The sequence below is a fragment of the Aythya marila genome, assembly GCF_965140915.1.
Source record: "Aythya marila genome assembly, chromosome: 30".
Lineage (NCBI taxonomy): Eukaryota > Metazoa > Chordata > Aves > Anseriformes > Anatidae > Aythya > Aythya marila.
In genome coordinates this window covers 1925151-1943697 of record NC_139071.1, presented here as the reverse complement: position 1 = coordinate 1943697, position 18547 = coordinate 1925151, and the positions used below count along the sequence as shown (strand labels likewise).

Below are 18547 nucleotides of genomic sequence, written 5' to 3'. Positions count from 1 at the left end.
GAGAAGCAAGGCTCCTACCTGTCCGTACAGGGCTCCCTCAGGTTGCTGCTCGCCTCCCAGCTGAGGTTGCATTGCAGCAAGCCCTCTTGGTGACAGACGAGAGGCAGAACCACCACCCCTGCGTGGTTCCAACCCGCTGTCGGGGATTATTTTAAAGCAGAGCAAGCGCACGGAGGTGGGACCGGGGTGCCAAAGTCCCCGTCTCCAGCCCCCTGCGATCATCATTGCAGGTTGAGGGGTTAAGGGGCTCCTTTTGGAGTACCTTTCCCTGCAAATGGTTAGGATCTCTGCATCTCTTAACCCTCCTGGAGAGGGGCAGAGGGGTTTGGCACCTGCCACCTTGTCCTTCAGGGTGTCCCACAAGCTGCAGCTGGGCCACCGTTCGGCCCCTCGTTCCCCTGCTCCCACAGCAGGGCAGCTCGCAGCAAGCCGGAGTTTTTCCCAGCCTCAGCTGCCATTCTGCCTCTTGAATTCCACTGAAAAAAAATCAGAAAAAATGCAGAAACAGCCCCTGAGATGCACACGAGGGGCTGGCCGGCACCAGAATCCCTCAGCCCCCTTGTTTGACCTGTGTGACAGCACCCGCGCTGCTTCCAAGTCAGCCCTGAAAAATAAAAACCCTGGAGCCTGAGGGCAGGGGAAGATCCAAACCCACCGGCTGGAGATGCATCTGCCAGCGCCGACATTTCAGCAGCACCAACCCCATCATGGGCATCCTAACAACAACGCTCGTGTCGAAATCCCCCACAAAGCCTTCGCGCTGCGGCGAGGCCGCGCCGGCGACGGTTTCATCGGTGCCAATTTCACAACTGCTGACAAACGAGGAGCTCACCGAAAGCCCTTCCTGCCACTCACGGGAGCTCGAAGACTCCGAGCTGCGCGCTGAAGGTACCCAAAAGCTACCAGAAAAGTGAACCCACAGCCTGAAGACGACAGACAGCATCTTAAAACCACGCATAGCTTGCCTGCCGGGAGGACACGAGGCACCGCTCGCCCACCAGCGTGCTTCAGCACAAACCGGTGTGTGTGCAGAGATCTTTCCTCTGCAGGATTCCAGCTCAAAGCCCCAAATCCTCAAAACACAACAGGAGGAGCCAAGGGCACCCCCAGAAGCCGGTTCCCAGCCCAGGATGCGCTCCAGCCCCAGCATGCCCACGTTGCTCCAAGCATCTTTAAAAGCTGCAGCCAGCTGGACCCAGCGAGAACAAACCTCAGCCAGGTCTCTCCTTGAGCATCTCCAGCTTTTGGGGCACGGCACGGCCCTATAAGTGTTTTTTAGGGCAAAAGCAGGCTTGGCAAGTGCCGAAACCCAGCTCGGGTGCACCCAGGAGGCTGCGCGCAGCGGGTGCGTACAGGTGCTCCGCGCCCATACAGGTGTAGGACTTGGATGTTTGCCTTCCTGGGTGTTTATCTTCGGGCTGTGTCTGCACACAAGCTTATCTCCGAGAGGAGGGGTGTGTTTCTCCTGCACGGGCTGTTATCTCGAGGGATGTGGGCTTCCTCCAAGGCAAATGCCGCGTGCGCGCCCCGCGGCTCGGTGTCAGCGCCGCTGCGGGCGCCGCTGCTGGGGTTCCTGCTCCTCCCCAGCCCTCTTCTGCCACCAAAATGCGTGGCAAAGGAAAAATACAGCGGCTGCAACAAGGGAGGGAGGTGTGGGAAGGATGGAGCAATGAGAAAGGGATGGCAGGATCCTAATTGACGAGCGCCGATCCCATCTGGATACATTCAGGGTCTCCCCACAGCTGTTGACAGAATAACCCCTAAAAACCCCGTTTTTTTTTCCTATAAATGTCTCCTCTCTCATCACCACCCCAGCGCTCCGGTTCACAGAGGGGACAAATAACTCGGCCATTCCTAACGCTGCTCAAACACCCTGAAGATGGGGACCCTGCTCCACACCACCCAGCACATCCCCACCCCTGGACCTGTCCCAGCGCAGCGAGGGGCTCTCCCTGCAGCCACCCCAAGCCACCCCCTGCCCTGTCTTTTAGGAAGGGCCAAATTTGCTGTCCCATCCCTGCAGCATCAATTGAAGGCTCCCACTCCTGTCCCCACACGTGCTGGCACTGCTCGGCTCAGCAGCACCCACTTTTGGGCTGCGCCCCGTGATCCCCCATCGCCCGGGTGCCTCCCCATGGCTCCTCTCCTCCCCAAAACCCCGGGCAGGTTTGCTCCAAGCCTCCTCTCCTGGCAGAGCTCCCGGGTGAGCAGTTTGGGCAGTGGCCACCCTCAGATCTCCCCGCTCCCCTCTAATTTACCCGAGAGCCCTCGGCCTCTCGTGCCCACAAGTTCAACTGTCACGGGCTGTGGGAAACCTCAGCTTTGGAAACGCTGCACGGCCGCGGATGCGACCCTGAGAAATTCCTCGTCCGGAGCTGCTGGTAAGGGGGAGAAGGGGAAATTAAGCAGCCCAGGCTCTAAACTGACCCTGCAGCAGGCGGTGGGGGCTGTAACCCTACCTCTTCCCTCTCTCCCCCCCCCCCAATTCAGCCTCATCCCTCGGCTCGCTCGGTCCCTGCCATTCCTCCTCCACCAGCTCGCCGCTTTCCGCGTGGCTTCCGCCACCATCTGGGCTCCATTTAGGGGAGCTGATGTTTTTCGCAGGGCTGTAATCTAAACTTTGGTGTTGAGTTTACATCTCGCATACCAGCGTCTCACCGCTGAGCCTGGCCACGCCGGAGGGGTGTCTGGGGCCGCCGGGCCCCGTCCTGCCACGGGAGGATGAGGCAGCTCGGCGGCAGCACGTAACCCGTGAGCCCTAAATGCAGGAAAAGGACTGAGAGCCGTGGATCTTTTTGCACAAATCTGCTGTGGAGCCAGCGAGGCACTGACCCTGCCAGCAGGCACGAGGTTGGGAAGCAGGGCAGCTTCCCCCGGGAGCACGGGGAGGCTGCAGATGGGAGCCAAAGCTGTAAATCAGCGTTATCCAGCCTCCATCTCCAGCAGCAGGAAATTCTCTTAATTTTTTTTTTTTTTTTTTTTTGCATTAAACCCTACCCTTATCACCCTCCAAACGGCACAGAGCTTTCCAGAAGAGTCGGGCCCCGCGAGGAGCATCTCTCAGAGCGGGGATGGAGGCTGCCCTTTGGAGAGCAGGGCACGGGCACGGGGGCAACCACGGTGCTTTAAAGCCAGAAATCACAGCTAGGATGCTGCATCTCCAAAAGTGTTGCGTGACAGCTCATCTACGACAGCCCCCGTGCCATCCCCTTGCCCCCAGCCCTGTCCCGAGGGCCAGCTCTGCTCTTCAGCCCTGTGGCCAAAACGTGGCTCGACCCCACTGATCCTCGTGGCCAAGCCAAACCCAAACCCACTGCTTCCATCCTTGGGCTTTTCAGGTGGGATTTAGCCAGTTGTGGACGCCGGGGCTCGGCAGGATCGTGGTGCCTGCACTCACCTCCTGCAGTGAGCTCTCCGCAACGACAGAGCCTTGAAGATGGAAGAAGGACGACGTGGGAGTGATTCCAGGTGAATTATGACCAAGATTCAATCCGGGAGCATCCAGCTGACGAGGACGAGGTCACATCCAGCCAGGCACAGCTCCTCGCAGCACAGCCACCAGCTTCACAGGGACAAATCCAGCGGGGACTTGCGCCCCATCCACCTACCGGCTCAAAGATTGGGTATAGGCAGAGAAGCCAAGCCCTGCTTGAGTACACTCGCTCCAAGGAGGCCAAGCAGCTGAGTCCTGGTCTGTCCTACAAGAAAAGCAGGTTCCAGCCCTGACTCTGTGAGGGTTGTACAAGCCCTGTTTGCTTTCCCTGCGCCGGGGCAGCGGGAGCCTCCTCCCAGAGCCGTGGCCATCGGCACTCGAGGGCAAAGCCAGCTCTGGGGAGCACCCAGAAGTCCTGCAGGACCAAAGCACCAAGGCACCCCGTTCCTCTGTCCCAAGACACGGCACCGGGCGTGGGATGCAACAACCCAGAGGGTTTTTTGCTTAAAAAAAAGGGAAATTTCAAGAAGCTCCGAGGAGCCACCACTGCGGTTGTGCGCTGTGGTCGCGTATCGAAGCCCGCTGGGTCATCCCAGCAGCTCCAGTGCTGTTGGCAAACCCTTCGTGACCATCAGGCAGGGCAGGAGGACAAATCCAGCCTAATCTTCATGCCAGAAGACGGGGCCAGTGGGAGGAAGGCGAGAAAACCCCGTCCCATTGAGCTCAGCAAAACACCAGCCCCGGCACAAGTCCCCACCGGAGGGCCAGAGGAAAATTTTGCCGGCACGAGCCCAAGGCTTATCTGCTGCTCCCCTCCCTTCTCCCACATTTCTGGGATTAAACCAACACTGCTTATCTCCGAATGCTGCCTTTTGAACCGGCACAGCCACGCCACAGATCCCACAGCACTGCCACACGGCCGGGGAGCCCCGAGGACAGCTGCCCGTCCTCCTGGAGCATCCCTGCAGGGCCCAGCACCACGCTTCCACGCGGGATTTAACCACTCAAAGCATCCTCGGGGCTGGATTTCCCCAGGAACTGTAGGAAAACCAGCGTGGAAAGGGATTTTAGCCAGTCGTGCTTCATAACCAAGCACAGGGGAAAGCTCAGGGGCGTGCAGGGGAATCCACCGAGGCCCAGGGCAGCGGGGCGAGCCCGTTAAGCACCCGGCCACTGGAGGAGAAGTTCCTCAATGAGGAGCCTCCGTGCCCTGCAGGCAGGCTCCTGCAGCAGTTGCACAGCTGTGCCGGCTTCCCGAGACAGATAAGGCTCAAATGATTCATTCACTCGAAACCTTTATTTGTTCTTGCTTACCCAGAAGGAGCCGGCAGCTGCTAATGCTAAACTGGGACAGCTCCCAAGCCCAGACAAAAGGGCCTGCAAAAAAAAACGGCCTTAAGGAGGAACCGAGCGTTCAGAAAAAGCAATCCTAGAAGAGGGAGCTAGAAGGAGGGAGCGCGGCGCAGCGCAGGAGGAAGAGGAAGCCAGTAAAGCACCTAAAAATAAGTTTTTCAAAAAAGCAGCCAGGCACAGGACAAAGGCTTTGCCTGCACGTGACCGTCACCCGCAGCCGAGGCAGGATGCGAGCTCGGCACAAAGCAGCCCCGAGGATGGAGCTGGGCGAGCTCGGGGTGCTTGGAGAAAGCCAGGCTGGCAGATTTGGCCCCAGGAAGGCACCTTCCTCCCGTGCCATCGATGTCCCGGGGGCAGGATGCTGCTCCTGCCCCTCTAGGGCAGCCTCCGCAGCAGCTTGGGAGGGTTTAAGGGATTTAAACGGAGCTTGGAAAACGAGATCTGTCCCAAAATGAGGTCTCTAAAACAGGCAAGCCCTGCTGGAGGATGAGCGGGGGGTCCCTCGGGCTCTGCACCTTCAGATTGAAGCAAGAGCTTGTGGGTGAGGTGCCAACCAAGCAGCCAGGCACGGCAGAGGAGATAAGAGGAGATAAGAGGAGATGAGAGGAGCCTGCCCGGTGCTTGCTGGTGCAACCGGGGCCGACACCATCCCCTCCTGCAGCCACAGGGCTGCGGAAAGCTCCCACGTAGGCCCCAGACTGGGATCCTGGGGTCAAAGCAGCCTTTTTGCTGCCCCAGCACCCAGAAACCTCCCGCAGGGACCCAGCGGGATCCGAGCTTCAGCTCAGCCCCCGTGTACCACACCGCAGGATGCTCCAGGGCGTGCCTTCAGCCAGCCCACCCCGGCTCAGGATTCAGAGCCACGAAAGGAAGAAAAGAATTAAAAAAAAAAAAAATCCCCCCAGGGATGGGAAAGGCACTCACAGGACGGGCTGAACATCCCCAGCAGGGCAGATATCCTCAGCCTCAGCGCCCGGCTCTTACTCTGAGAACATCCAGCTAGTTCCGCTCCCGGGAAGCCGCCGCTCCGCATCCCACATTCACTTCTGCTTCGCTCCTGCCACGCACGGATCTGGTCATCGGGGCAGCAGCGAGACGGGTCCGATAAAAGCTCACCCGGCTGCGATACCCCTCCTCGAGAAATTCGTGCTCACTTCAGGGCTTGTCTTCCCCGCTCCTGGACGCGTGGCTCTCTTCTTCCAGCGCACGGGGCTGCGGCCGCCGGGGAGGGCTCTGCCCGAGCTGCCCTGAAACGCCAAGAAAGCTCCCGCATGGCTCTCCGTCACCCTTCGGTCCTTGAACTCATGACTACTGAGGAAGGCGGCTTGCTCAGCTAACCAGCAAGCTAAGAATAGAGACCTTGAAGTGAAACCGCCGGGGATTGGCAGCTATTTTCAGCGCGCTCAGCCGGCGGGGCGGCGTGACATAAGAGGATATAAAGAGGAAACTGCACAACAACTCTCACCTCACCGAGAAAAATTCGGGTAAGCCGAGGCAGAGCCGCCGCGCGTGCTTTTGAGGCACCCCGGCCACCTCCACGCCAGCCCGTGCAGCCAAAAGAGGGTCTGGGGGTGGTACCTGCACCTCGGCGATGCTCGGGGTACCCCCAGGAGCGGCTCAGCCCCCTTTTTGGTGCTTTCTAGCCCCAAACTGAGCCTTGCGGCTCTCGCCACGCTTCGAAGGGAGAGTTTGCGATCGCGCCCGGTCGCCAGATGTGCTTCGGAAAAGATCTGGTCTCGGTTAGCAACCACCATTAAGATTCATGCAGGGAAATTTAAATGGCAGCGCTCCGAGGGTGTTTGATTTCAAGCCGTAGGTACCGGGAAAACAAACATACGAGCTACGCTTTCTGGAAACCAAACTCTGCCACCTGAAACCGGTCCCCGCAGCGGCGCTCTGCCACCTCGCCAGCGCACGAGGAGCCTTCGCTGGCACGGCACAAGGTTCTGCTGGCTCATCTCGACCCCCCGAAATATTTTCTCCTGGTTTTCGGATGGGGAGAAGTCGCAAGCCGGGACTGACAGAGCCTGCGGTGCTAAATAAGTGAATTCCTCAAACCTGCTGGTTTTGTGTGTTGTAAAAGCATCCTCCAAACCCTCCCGCGGGGCACCGGGAGCGCACAGCTCCGATTCCAGCCCTCAGCCAGCCAGCAGCTGCTTCTTATAGCTGATCCTCTGTCCCCAACAGCCCTGGGAGAGCAAGGAGCCACCAGGACAAGGGCAGCAAGGCCAGAGGAGGCAGGGTGAGCCCACAAAGGCAGCAGAAAGGACACAGCAAAGCCTGCGGGCAAGCTGAATGCTGCTCCCCATCCACCCTGGGCTGCCCGGGGAGCAGAGACACCTCCCCACGACCTCTCTGCTGTGAATATTCTCGCCCCGAAGACGCTACTGCGAAGCCTGTGCCTCTTAAGTGTTGCTTAAGGCAGTCAGATCTAGAAAGGAGTCGATGGCAGGAAGAGAGGAGGCTCTTTGCTCGGCAGCTGCACCCCCGGGCTATGCACGGAAACATCCTCTGCAACCTAAGAGCATCAAACTGCCGGTGAACCTGCGGGATTTGCATAAGCCTTGCAAGTTTTGGATCCACATGAAGGAAGAAGTTCAGAAAGGGCTGCTCCTGTCTCCAGCCCTGGCGAGGAAGTGACGTTCTCCACGTTTTCTGTGCTGCCCAAGGCTTCACTCTTACGCAAGAGCGGCTCTTGAAAAAGCAGCCTCAGCACCAACTCTGCCTTCCCCTGCCTTGCCTAAGAGATTTCCCCTCCTGTGGAGGCTCGGGAATATCCCCCTGAAGGGCTCCCAGCACCACAGCCCAGCTCCTTGCAGGAGCCTCAGCTGAGCCCCGCAGCACCCGCAGGGCCCCAGGGTGCTCCGCAAGCACCTTCCCAGCCACGGGGCTCGAATGCAAACAGGATCGGGACGAAAGTTTTCCTTTCCAAGGGGCAGCTGTGGGAGAACAGCACGTGCTTGGCTAGAAGGGATGGTGGAGAAAAGGAATGAGAGAGGCAAAGCAGATAAAAAGGCCACAACCACCCAACACGACCCAAAGAACGAGTAAAAGCAATCTTGTCAGGAAGCCCAAGCGCTCCGGGAAGCCCTACCTGCTCGTTTAACTCCCGATGGCATCCTCTGAGTCATTCCTAAAACAAGCAAAGGTTTGGCTCTCGCTTTTGAGGTGCTGCTTCCCACATCCCATTCCCCCCGCCAGCACCCCCAGCCCCATCCCAGCACCCTGCAGCACCCGCTGTCACCTCCGGCGGCACAGAGAGGCCACGGGGCGAGTGCGGCGACGTGCCAGAGCAGCAGCAGAGTTTATTTTGTGCTGCTGAGAGCAGTATTTCGGTCCAATTGTGCACAGCAGCCCTGTGGAAGAGCTAATTCCCTCGCTGGCATATGCCAGATACAAATAGCTCATGGGATGAAGCTTCATGTAGCCACCAGAGAGCCACCGGGGTTGTCGCTGTGGGACGGTGCGGAAAGCCAGCCAGCCTGCAACCTCGGAGACACCTCTGTGATCCCGGAGATTATCACAGCACCAAGAAACTGAAAGCACCATCCACGGCACGGAGTTTAGAGCACGGACAGAGCGAATTTTTAGGAGGAAGGAGGACAAGCAGGTAGATGTGACGGGTGAGCTGCTGTCCCGCTCCAGCACGTCCGCAGGAGCAGAAGCTCCACGGCCACCCTCGCTCAGACGCTCCCTTTCCTGCCGAAGAGCTCTCTGGCACTGCCTCGAGGCTCTTTCCTCAACATCCTCAAATATTGCCCAAGAGGGACCCAGTGACAGGGACGCATGGCACTCGGACTGACTCTGCCACCTCATCAGCTCGCTGACGGGCGCTGGTGCCTCCCGCCGCGCGTCCGCCGCCTCCAGCCCCTCTCTGCCAAGGGCCGATGTGCCCCGGCATGAATTCCTCCTCCAAGGTGAGCCTGGGAAGTTTCCAAAGCCAGGCCAGCAAGCGCTCGGGCTCCGTTTACTATTTATAGTTTGACAACTGGGACGAAGCCACCCAAGCATACCAGCTTCGTTTGCTCTGGCTAAACTCAAACGCCAGCGATCGAACCCCGCGCGGCACGCAGAGGCTGCCGAAACGCAGCCCGGGCTCATTCAGCACTGGCAACAGCTGCTATATCTGGAAGACGGTTTCAAAAGGAAGACGAGGCTCCTCGAGGCACTGAAAGAAAACAAATCCTTTGCATACATTCTGCAGGATCGGAGCTGCTCTCCTAAACATCCTCGGCTCGGCGTAATGAGGGCCGTGGTTTTCTGATAAAAGTTTCCATTCGGGGCATTAGCAATGATGCCAGCCCTGCACGTCTCCAAAATGCTGCCCATCCACTCGAAAGCCCCGCACCACGTCAGACAGCACACGCACTAACTTGGAGCTTCTTTAAGCAAGAAAAATGCCCCTGACACCCCAAGCACCCAGCCCTGCTGGTCAGGGGAAGGCGATTTGATAAAGCAGCCGTGAAGAGGCAGGAGTGGGGTGGGCCAGGCGCAAGCCACGCTCACTGCAGGCACCCACGGGGGTAGAAAAACATCGCAGCAGCTCAGCGGGGCTGCAAGCTGCAGGGCTTTCTGCAGTATTTTTAGGGCAGCGTGGCAGAGAGCAGGCGGGAGCTGGACCGAGGCAGGGCTCTCAAAGCCTCGGTCACAGAGCGCTGCTCAAGTTTGACACGAGCCCACCCAGCTGCAGCCAGGCTCAGCAGGGCCAGGACACGCTTCCTTGGCCATCAGTCATCAGCCCCATTTTGCTAAGGACACAAAAAGTCAGCAGAGAAGCGGCTCGTGGGAAGCCGGCAAAGCCTGAATCGGGGAAGGATGCATTCTTGCCTTCGGGGAGCATAGCAAGATAATGAGACACAGACCTCGGGACGGACTCGATGCAACAGCTCGCAGGACTGAGTCACCTACCCGTCCTCTCCCTGTCCCCCACGGCCAGGGCAGGGGACGAAGCAGGGGCCTGGATGAAAATCAAGAGGGAAACTAAGGTCTCGAAGCCTGAACCTTCAAGAAACCTGGCTCAGGCTCGAGGCAAAGCAAAGAGATTCGTACATAGCCCTGCCAGAGCCAGGTGACGATGCAGGAGCTGCCTGATTTCAGAGCACTGACAACGCAATTGTTTGTTTTTCTTCCCCTTACCAAGGTCCCAGCTGTTAAATACATGATTGCAGGACCTCCTGCAGTGCTCCACCATTTCATCCACTACTTGAACAAGAAAAAACCCTAAAAGCCTGATTGCAGAGACTCCCAACACAAAGCCTCCTTACCACTAGCATTTTCAGACATTATTTTTCTTAGAACCGTTTCTAAATGGTGCAGGCTTTGCAGCATTGGCTTTCAGCCTCCCACGAACTGTTTCTGCCATGGGTGCTGTCGCTCACACCCCTGGAGTCACCTACCTCAAAACACAACACAGACCCTGAGCTGGACACCATCCTGCATCCCAGGAGGATGCAGCTACGCAGTTTGATGAACTGCAGGAAAAATCACCCTCACGTGCACCTGCACAGCACCTCCACCCTCGTGCCACGCTCTCCTAGGATAAGACAACATGCTTACATAGCCCAGCCCTAACATTTTGACGTGTCTGTCCCCAAATTACACATCAGAAAGGCTGAGGGCCCTGGTCAGGACAGCTCTAACCTCATCACCCTCTCACATCTGCATCTTTGGAGCTTCCAGCCTTGCTGCAAGCACTTTTGCTGCCATTTTCACGCTCCTACTTCCTGCTCGCATCAGGCAGCTAAGTAGGAGGTGCTGAAATCCTCGGTGCAAACCAGGAAGCGCCAGAGATCTCCCGCTGCCACGTCCGGGCTGAAATGCTCTGCAGACACCTGCTCAGAGGTGTCCGACCAGACCCTCACAGAGCAGAAGTCACCCTCCCGAAATAAAACGCAGCTCTGCCAGGAGCTGGGACCGTCTCCTGGACTAAACACAGGGAAAGTCCTGAGGCTGTTTGTTCCCTGTCCTCCCCCAGGAGTGGCAGCTCTTCCCTCCTGCACGCACGCTGCTGAGCCAGCCAAGCCTGAGCGTGCATCTCACCACCACCTCTGCAGGAGCCTCCAACCATCCCATTACTCAGCAGAGCCTCCTAACGTGCCCAACCCCCTGATAATACCTTCACCATGGAAAAAGGTGTGGGAAGCTCTGCTTTTTTGGAGCGTGGGGACTGCCAGCTGAGAGCAAACACTGGACGACCTGCAGGTCTGTGGGCTGTGCTGGCTCAGGATGAAGCTGGGCTACTCAGGCTATCAACAACTCTTTTTTTCCAGGGCGACTGCTCCCATCCTTTCTGCTCAAGGTATTCGGACAGGGAAGAGAGATATCATTTCATTAAATAAACCCAACGAGGATGCAACCCAGCAAAGTGACCCCAGTCCCTTAAAACCTCGCTGCCTGGAAGCACCAGCTGCCCTGCAGCAGGGAAAAGCATCGGGATCCGAACAAAACCCTCCCCGCAGCCAGTTCACCACAGCCAAGCACGCTCTCTCCCGTGTCCCTGGGGACCCCGTTCTGCTCGAGGAGCTGCTGTCACCCACAGCCCGGCCCCACAGAGCTGTCTACGCAGACGTTCACCCCGTCTCCAGCAATACAGGGGGACCCCAAGCAATATGAGGGGACCCCCAGAAATATAGGGGACCCCCAGGTTCAGTAAAACAGGGGAGCCCAGCACCCCTAGGGCCAGTCCTCAGCAATACTGGGGGACCCCAAGCAATACGGGGGGACCCCCAGAGCTAATGCCTAGCGCTATGGGGGAAACCCCAGAAATTTGGGGGAACTCCCAGCAATACAGGGGACCCCAGAACCCTCAGGGCCAGTCCTCAGCAATACGGGGGGACCCCCAGCAATATAGGGGACCCCCAGGTTCAGCAATACAGGGAACCCCAACACCCTCGGGCCAGTCCCTAGAGTACAGGGGGACCCCCAGCAATATGGGGGGGGACACCCCAACACCCCCGGCACCAAGCCCTAGCAATCCGAGGGGACCCCCATCAAAACGAAGGGGGACCCCAGCACCCCCGGGGCCAATCCCTAGCAACACAAGGCAACTCCCAGCAATAGGGGGGGGGACCCCCAGCACCCGACACGACCCCCAGCACCCCAGGTGGCTCCCCAAAACCGCAGCCGCTCCCTCCCCCAGACCCTAACCGGCGGCGGCGGCGGCTCCATCCCGGTCCCCCCCCCCCCTCCACCACCACCACCACCACAACCGCTGCCTTACCTCAGGCGGGGCCATGCAGGGACAAAGCCGAGCCCGGGCTGTCCGAGCCCATCCGAGCCGGGGAGCCATGGCTCGGTGCTCGGAGCTCTGAGGGACCGGGACCTGGCCCGGCCCGGCCCGGCTCGCCTCAGCCCGGCCCCCGCCGCTTTGTCTGCGGGCGGCGCCGCCCCGCGGCCGCGCTGCGTTTAATGGCGCCGCCCGCAGGGCCGGGCCGAGCCGGGCCCCGAGGCCTCAAACCCTCCCTCAGGGGGTCCGGGGGTGGTTGTGGGGGCTTGTTCCGAGGCCTTAGGTGCCCCCCGTGGGGGTCTCGAGGTCTCGGGTCCGTCCCTGTCCCCCCCCCGGGGGTCCTGAGTGGGGCTCTGTGCCCCCTGGAAGCGGGGTCTGCGCAAGGGGGGAGTGAGGATAAAAGGGGGTGTACCACGAGGGGTTGTGGTTTTTAGGGTTGGTTCAAGGCAATATGGGGTTTGTGCACTTCAGAACAAGCTGGGGTTTACATGCAAAGCCCCCCCCAGCCAGCACCTGCTGCACAAATGGGTTTTGGGGGCCCCAATGGCTTTGCCCTCATCCTGCACCCCGTGTCACCACCAGCCCTCGTCCCCAAAAGTCCTTTGGGGCCGCAGCCCCCCTGTAGCACCCACTGCCCCTCCTCGGCACCCGATGCTCAAGGCAAGGGGGAACAAGCCAGTGGGGGACAAACAGAACAAAAAGCATCATCTACGCCCCGAGGAAGGGCGACGGAGGGCTCCCACCACAGCCCTGACACCAAAACGCTTAAAATCCTTTACAGGTGCCAAGATGTGGTGCCGAGGTTTGTGTGCCGGCCCCAAACGGAGGCTGCTCTGGTGCCCTCTGAACACCCCTCGTCCTTTTTCAACATCCCGGACAAGGCAGCAGAGGGATGCTCGCCAAATTTAACCTCCATGGGTTCAGCAGCTCCCCCCCACCAGCCATAATACCTTTATTCCTACCAGGCAGGTCCCCCTAAAATCAGCAAGAATCGATAGCACCTTCACAACAGCTTCTAAATCCCAGATACGGAAAATTTAAAGGTCAGGTTGGTTAAAGGCAGAGGCTTAAGAAACTCGCCTCTTGCAGCAAGAGCTCTGCGTTAAGAAGCTTTGCTGTAACTGCAGCTTTTTATCTTGCTTCCCAATCCTGCAGGATGCTGTTCTTTGCTAGAGAGAGCCCGGTACAATCCACGGGCACATTTAAGGAGGAAAAACTAGGTATTGCACATCTAAAACCTCTTGCAGCTGGACCCTGAGCCCGACTCGCTTAATTACTTTTGGAAAAAGACTCCTCGCCGCAGATTTCCTTGCAAAATCTGAAATCCATCAAAGTCTGCAGGGGAGAGCTGTGTGGTGCCGTTTCCTGCCCACATCCCTCGGGATTCGGTCAGCAGCGACGCCTCCCTTTGAGCACCCGCATTGACTAGGTTTGACGCAGCCCCTGGTCAAGTAAGGTCTCCAGAAAGACACGGGATGTGCGAGCAGCAAAAAGCCATGAAGCTTGCCAGCCTTTTCTCCTGCTATTTATATCCCTGTCTTAAGCATTTTCTCTTTGAAAACGGAATGATATTAATCTGGAATATTATGCAGATTGCAGTCCGCCATAAATTCAACCAGCACAGCAGCTCTTTGCTTGAAGTCGAGCCAGATACTTCTTTTCAGAGCAGTGTTCTCAGGTGCTCTAAAACTCCACGTCTATAAATATGTGGATGCTCAACATCCCCTCACCTCTTCTTGTAGGCCCTGTGCTCAACCCTGACCATCTCAGCAGCTCCAGTGGAATTGCAATAACCAGAGAAAAATCCAGGCTGCCCACCCCTGGGAGCACTGAGAGCTCCTCATGGCCCAGGAGGAGGGAGCTGCATTATCTCATAGATGATAAATATGTTATTATTTTATATAGGCAGACCTGCTTCAACAGGAGGGAATGCAAGCAGCTTGCTCCAGCAACCCCTCAGCCAGCTGGTAGGAAAGACACAAGACAGGAGGGAATATGGTTCAAAGCCTTGGGGCTAGAGGTCGAAGCTGACCCAGAGTCCCTTCCATCCTTGGGGAACACCCAAGCCACCGAGAAAAGGGACTGCAGACGTGCTGGCAGGAGGCCCCAACCTGGGAAGATGATTGCAAACCCTAATGGAGATAGGCGCTTCTGCATAGCCCCGAGTAAAACTCCCAAATTGCACCAAATTGCAGGCTGAAGACACACCTTTCTCCGAGCATTTCCTAAGGACTGGCGGTGCTGTTCCTTCGCCTCGCTCTGCCGTGCCCGTTCCCAAACCCAGCAGGGCAAGAGTGGGATGAGCAGAGGGCAGGACAGTGGGACCATCCCCACGCAGCACCGGGTGGGACCCCAGGGTCTCAAGGAAAGGAAAAAATCCACATTCAGACCCAAGGAGGTGCTGCTCAGGGGCTTCAAGTCCCCTCCAAAGGCATCGCCCCGGGGAGCAGCCCGCGATGGCGGTTATTTGGCGTGGCTCCTTGGCGAGAGGACAGCTGCATTTCCAGGAAATCCGAAGCAAGGGGGGGGGGGATTCTCTGACCACTGAATTACACTTCTCTTTTCCAGAGAAGAAATCTCTTCAGATGCACAGCAAAACCCTGCCACATCCCAGAACAAGGAGACCTGGAGGAGCTCACGGCTCGGCTGCACAGCTCCGCACCTCCAGAGGTCAAGCGGTGCAGATGCGGCGAGGTAAACACCGAAACACGGGTGGGCAGTGGCTGTGTTTTTTGCCGAGCTATTTTGCTCGCTTTCACGATACCAGAACAGAATATGGGAAGTTACATATCAAGCATGCATGCGTGCATGCAGGCTGGCACCCAGTTGTAAGCCCCGGTTAGCGAGCAGTTATTTTCGGTGCGCTCTGAAGCTGGGAGGCTCAAGCTGCAGCTGCTCGCCGTGAATCTCACCTCTGGGGCTTTCCCTTTCCCCTCTCATTGATGCTGGGTTTCTTCTCGCTTGCCTTGTCCTTCCCGGTCATTTCCAAACTTTTGAAAGTTCATTTCTTTACAGTTTTACCTTGGAAACGCTTGGGAAAATCCCTCGGAGGAGATGCGTGACCCTCAGACAGCACCCAGCTGCTAAACTGGGTGCTCTGCATTTCGGGTCCAGCCTGGGCTCACCCCACGCAGCCTGCAGAGCATGGTAACATGCCTCCTGAGCCCCAAATGACACCAAAATTGCCACTGCAACATTTTTATGACTACCAGCTCATTCTGAGAACGCGCAATAACTTCACGATGGAAGTCCCAGCAAGCCCCACTCTGCATAAATTTGCATATCGCTCAGCGAAGCCAATCAGAAGTGCGATTGATTGGGACCTTTCTTTAGGATTTAAGTTCAGCAGCAGCAGGAAAAAGGGTTTCATTCTCCCTTTCTAGCCCTTTTTGCTGTGCAGTGCCCCAAATTCTCCTAAATTCATCCTTCCCAAAGGCTCAGGAGTTGATGCTTTTCTCTTCCAGATCAGCCCAAACAAAAAGGTCAGGTTTGGGGTGGGCTGGGAAAAAAAAAAAAAAAAATCAGGAGTTTTAGAGGTCTTTGAATTTGGCTTTGAAATTTGCGATTTAATTTTTTCATTTTTGCATTTTGGAAGTGCAAAGGGCTGAAGCTGCTCCTAGGGTCTCTGAGCAAACGGCTCCCCCAGCTCTCAGCCCTGCATCTCCTCCAGGTGCTTCAGCGAGCAGAGGAGGGCAGTGAGGAGCAATTGGGACTCCCGTCCCCTTCCCACATCCAAGCCTGCCTTCTCCTGGTCCCACCTCGTGCAGAAATTACCCGTGGCCGAGGAGCACAACCCACCTCCAGCAGCAGGAGGGTCCCACCAAGACCTCCTCCCACCCAAAATCACTGGAGAACCCACCCAGCTGGCAGCCCCGGAGCACGGGGTTAAAGGCAATCGCTCAACCAAGATTATTTTGGAAGCATGGGCGGTATTTTTAGCCTGGAAAGCAGGCACCACTTCCCCTTCTTACATCTCTCCTCCCTTGGAGACCACTGCCAGAGAGGCCGGGGCTCTCTGCTGTGGCTGGGGAAGGGGGGACCTGTGCAGGACCCGCTGCCAGTTGTGAAAGAACCAAGCTATTTTCATCAGAGGAGATGAACACGCTTCACCCCACGCGTTGTGCAACCCTCCACCCGCCAACAAAGGAGCCGAAGCCGCTGCCTGGGCTCGCCCCAGCTCTTCACCTGCAGCACCAGGAGCCCAAAAAAGGTCCTGGAGGAGGGCGGGTGGCGGTGGTGGCTCCCCACTGAGCTGGGGCAGCTGGATGCGACCGGGCTCAGCACACTGGAAAAGGCGAGGATAAAGCTGGGGACGTCCCCAGGGCTGGGGGCGCAGCAGGAGCTGTGGGGATGAGCACTTGGAGCCGTGCACAGGGGAGCAGAGGTGGGGAAACCAAGGGGTGCAGAATTGCACTGAGGATCAGCATCGGGACCACGGGCAGCCCAGCTTTCATCTGGGGGGCATCCTGGAGGGCTGAAGGGGATGGACTGCTCCCCTTCCCACACTTTCAGCCTCCTTGCCCTGCTGTGAGCGGGGACGCCTCCAAAATCAGGAGGTGGTGGCTGCAGCGAGCCGATGACAAGGGCTTTGGATCAGCCGAGAGAACACTCGCTGGAGCACAGCGTCCTGTGACGTGCGCCCGGCGCCCCGACCCACCCCGTTTTACGGTGCTGGGCTGGGAACCTGGGCTGCGGCCAGCTTTCTGCTGGCACAGGGCTCTCCTCGGCAGAGCCCTGGGAACCAGCAGCACCCCTGCGTTTCCGTGGGGTGTGGAGAGACCAGGCAAACGCCTGGCTGCTGTTGGCACCGGCAGGGCCGCGTGCAAGCTGGGGATCGCTTGCTAATCTGGTGCTATCTGGGGCACCCGCCACCAGCACCCACCAGGGACCGGTTGAATCCCCGTGGCTGGGGTGAGAAAATGAGAAAAAACAAAGGTTTCTCCTGCTTAACAGGAGAAAATGGGGCTGTGCTTGGTTTGGGGATATTTTGGCCTCTCTGGGACGTAGCAGGAGCATGCGATCTGGCTGAAGGCTGCTGTAGCCACAGTATAAAATGCTAAAAATCACTGCCTGCTCCCGCTCAGGAGCTGTGGATCTGCTAATGCTCCAGCACACGCTGTCTGCTCCAAGCATGCTTTTATCTTCCCCCTACAAACCCAAGCAGGGACATCACTACCTGCTGGAGTGATGCCAACAGCACCGGAGAGCCCTGCAGCCTGCAAACACAGCAAGGAGCCTGCACGTGTCTCCTTGGTGCGCGAGCAGGGATTAAAACACACCTCCCAGCCCAACCTCTCCATCCCAAACCTTCTGCCTTTTTTTCTGCCCCAATTATTCCTCTGCCCGTGACAGAATTTGGGAGGCTGGGGACAGTTCGAGGCCAACCTGCTGAGCCTGCCAGCCACAGGCTGACCCAGGTGGGTGGTGGGCAAGTTGCTGACTTGTGCACAAGAGGGCTCGATGCCTTTCTGTTTGGTGATGTATAATACAGCAGCAGCAACTCACACCCCAAATTGGGCAACGCTCGGCTGGGCAGGAGAGGAGGCTCCGAGCGGCGCCTCGGGTAAACCAGGCTCCAGTGATGGGGCAGTCAGGATGCAGCCCAGGTGCTGAACACCTTCATGCTTCGTATCTCAGGGTCTCAGCGTGTACGAGTGAAGGCAGCAGGGCCAGAGCAGGGGCTGAGCAGGCCGGTTAGCCCAGCGTCAGCCCTCTGGTGGTGCAGTTTTCTCCCCAGTTGTGCCCTGGCTGAAAAAATCCCCGGTGCAGCTGAGTGCAGGTGACGGTGACCCTGCTCCTGCTCAGAATCAAACCCCTCTACTTCCATTCAGGGAATGTCAAAGTATTCACTTTTAAATGCAAAACACAGACTGGGTGCATACAGGAACTAGGTGCCCGTACAATAAATCATTTTTCTCCTCCACAGACCCTTGCCTGGCAGCACCGTTACAGATGCTGCAGGGTCCAAATCCCCTACACCATCTCAGCCAGGGCTTGGGATCTGAGGACCCTCGGGGGTCCCCCAGCCACCCAAATCCCCCACAGCCCTGCGGGGCTTTGCTCAGCCACACCACGTCCCCACCAGCCCCGTGTTCCGCCTGCTCTTTTAACTGAGGAATGACACCCGCTTGGCAGCCCGGAGGTTGGTTTTAAATAGACACTCCTTGAATAAAACCTACAAAAATACCTTCGGCCGTCCTTCTGCTGAGCATGAAACCGCAGCACGGCAAAGAGGAACCATCGCCTGAAAACAGCCACGCTTCTGCCCTCCCGTTTTTGGTGGCGTTGCGCAAAGCCAGGGGCAATTAGAGGAGAGGGGCGATGCGTGCTCAGCCCGGCCCCGCTGGCAGCCCGGCCGCCAGCTTCCCCTGCTGCTCTCCTGGGTCTTTCGTACAGCCCCGGGGGAGAGAAAAACATTTGTTTTAAAAACAGGAAAATGTGATTGTAAAACCACAACAATGGGCTGGGGAAGGAGCCGGAGCAGCTCTCAATTTAGCTTTCGAAACAGCGCTGTGAGTTGACTAAATATTTCTGTA

At 57.9% G+C, this 18547-nt stretch overlaps 1 protein-coding gene across 4 annotated transcripts in view; it reads right to left on the bottom strand.

Moving 5' to 3' along the window:
- Positions 1–18340, bottom strand: part of HDAC7 (histone deacetylase 7) — a 51982-nt gene extending 33642 nt beyond the window's left edge. The window contains exon 1 of one of the 4 annotated variants that reach the window (XM_082781245.1): positions 18199–18340. In XM_082781245.1, coding sequence (XP_082637371.1) covers positions 18199–18223 — 25 coding nt within the window. In that variant the 5' untranslated portion in view covers positions 18224–18340. Of the gene's footprint in view, positions 1–5710; positions 6092–12005; positions 12130–18198 lie in introns of those variants that run through there. The other 3 variants (XM_082781246.1, XM_082781242.1, XM_082781244.1) reach the window with 3 other exon arrangements.
- Between the last annotated feature and the right edge of the window lie 207 nt (positions 18341–18547).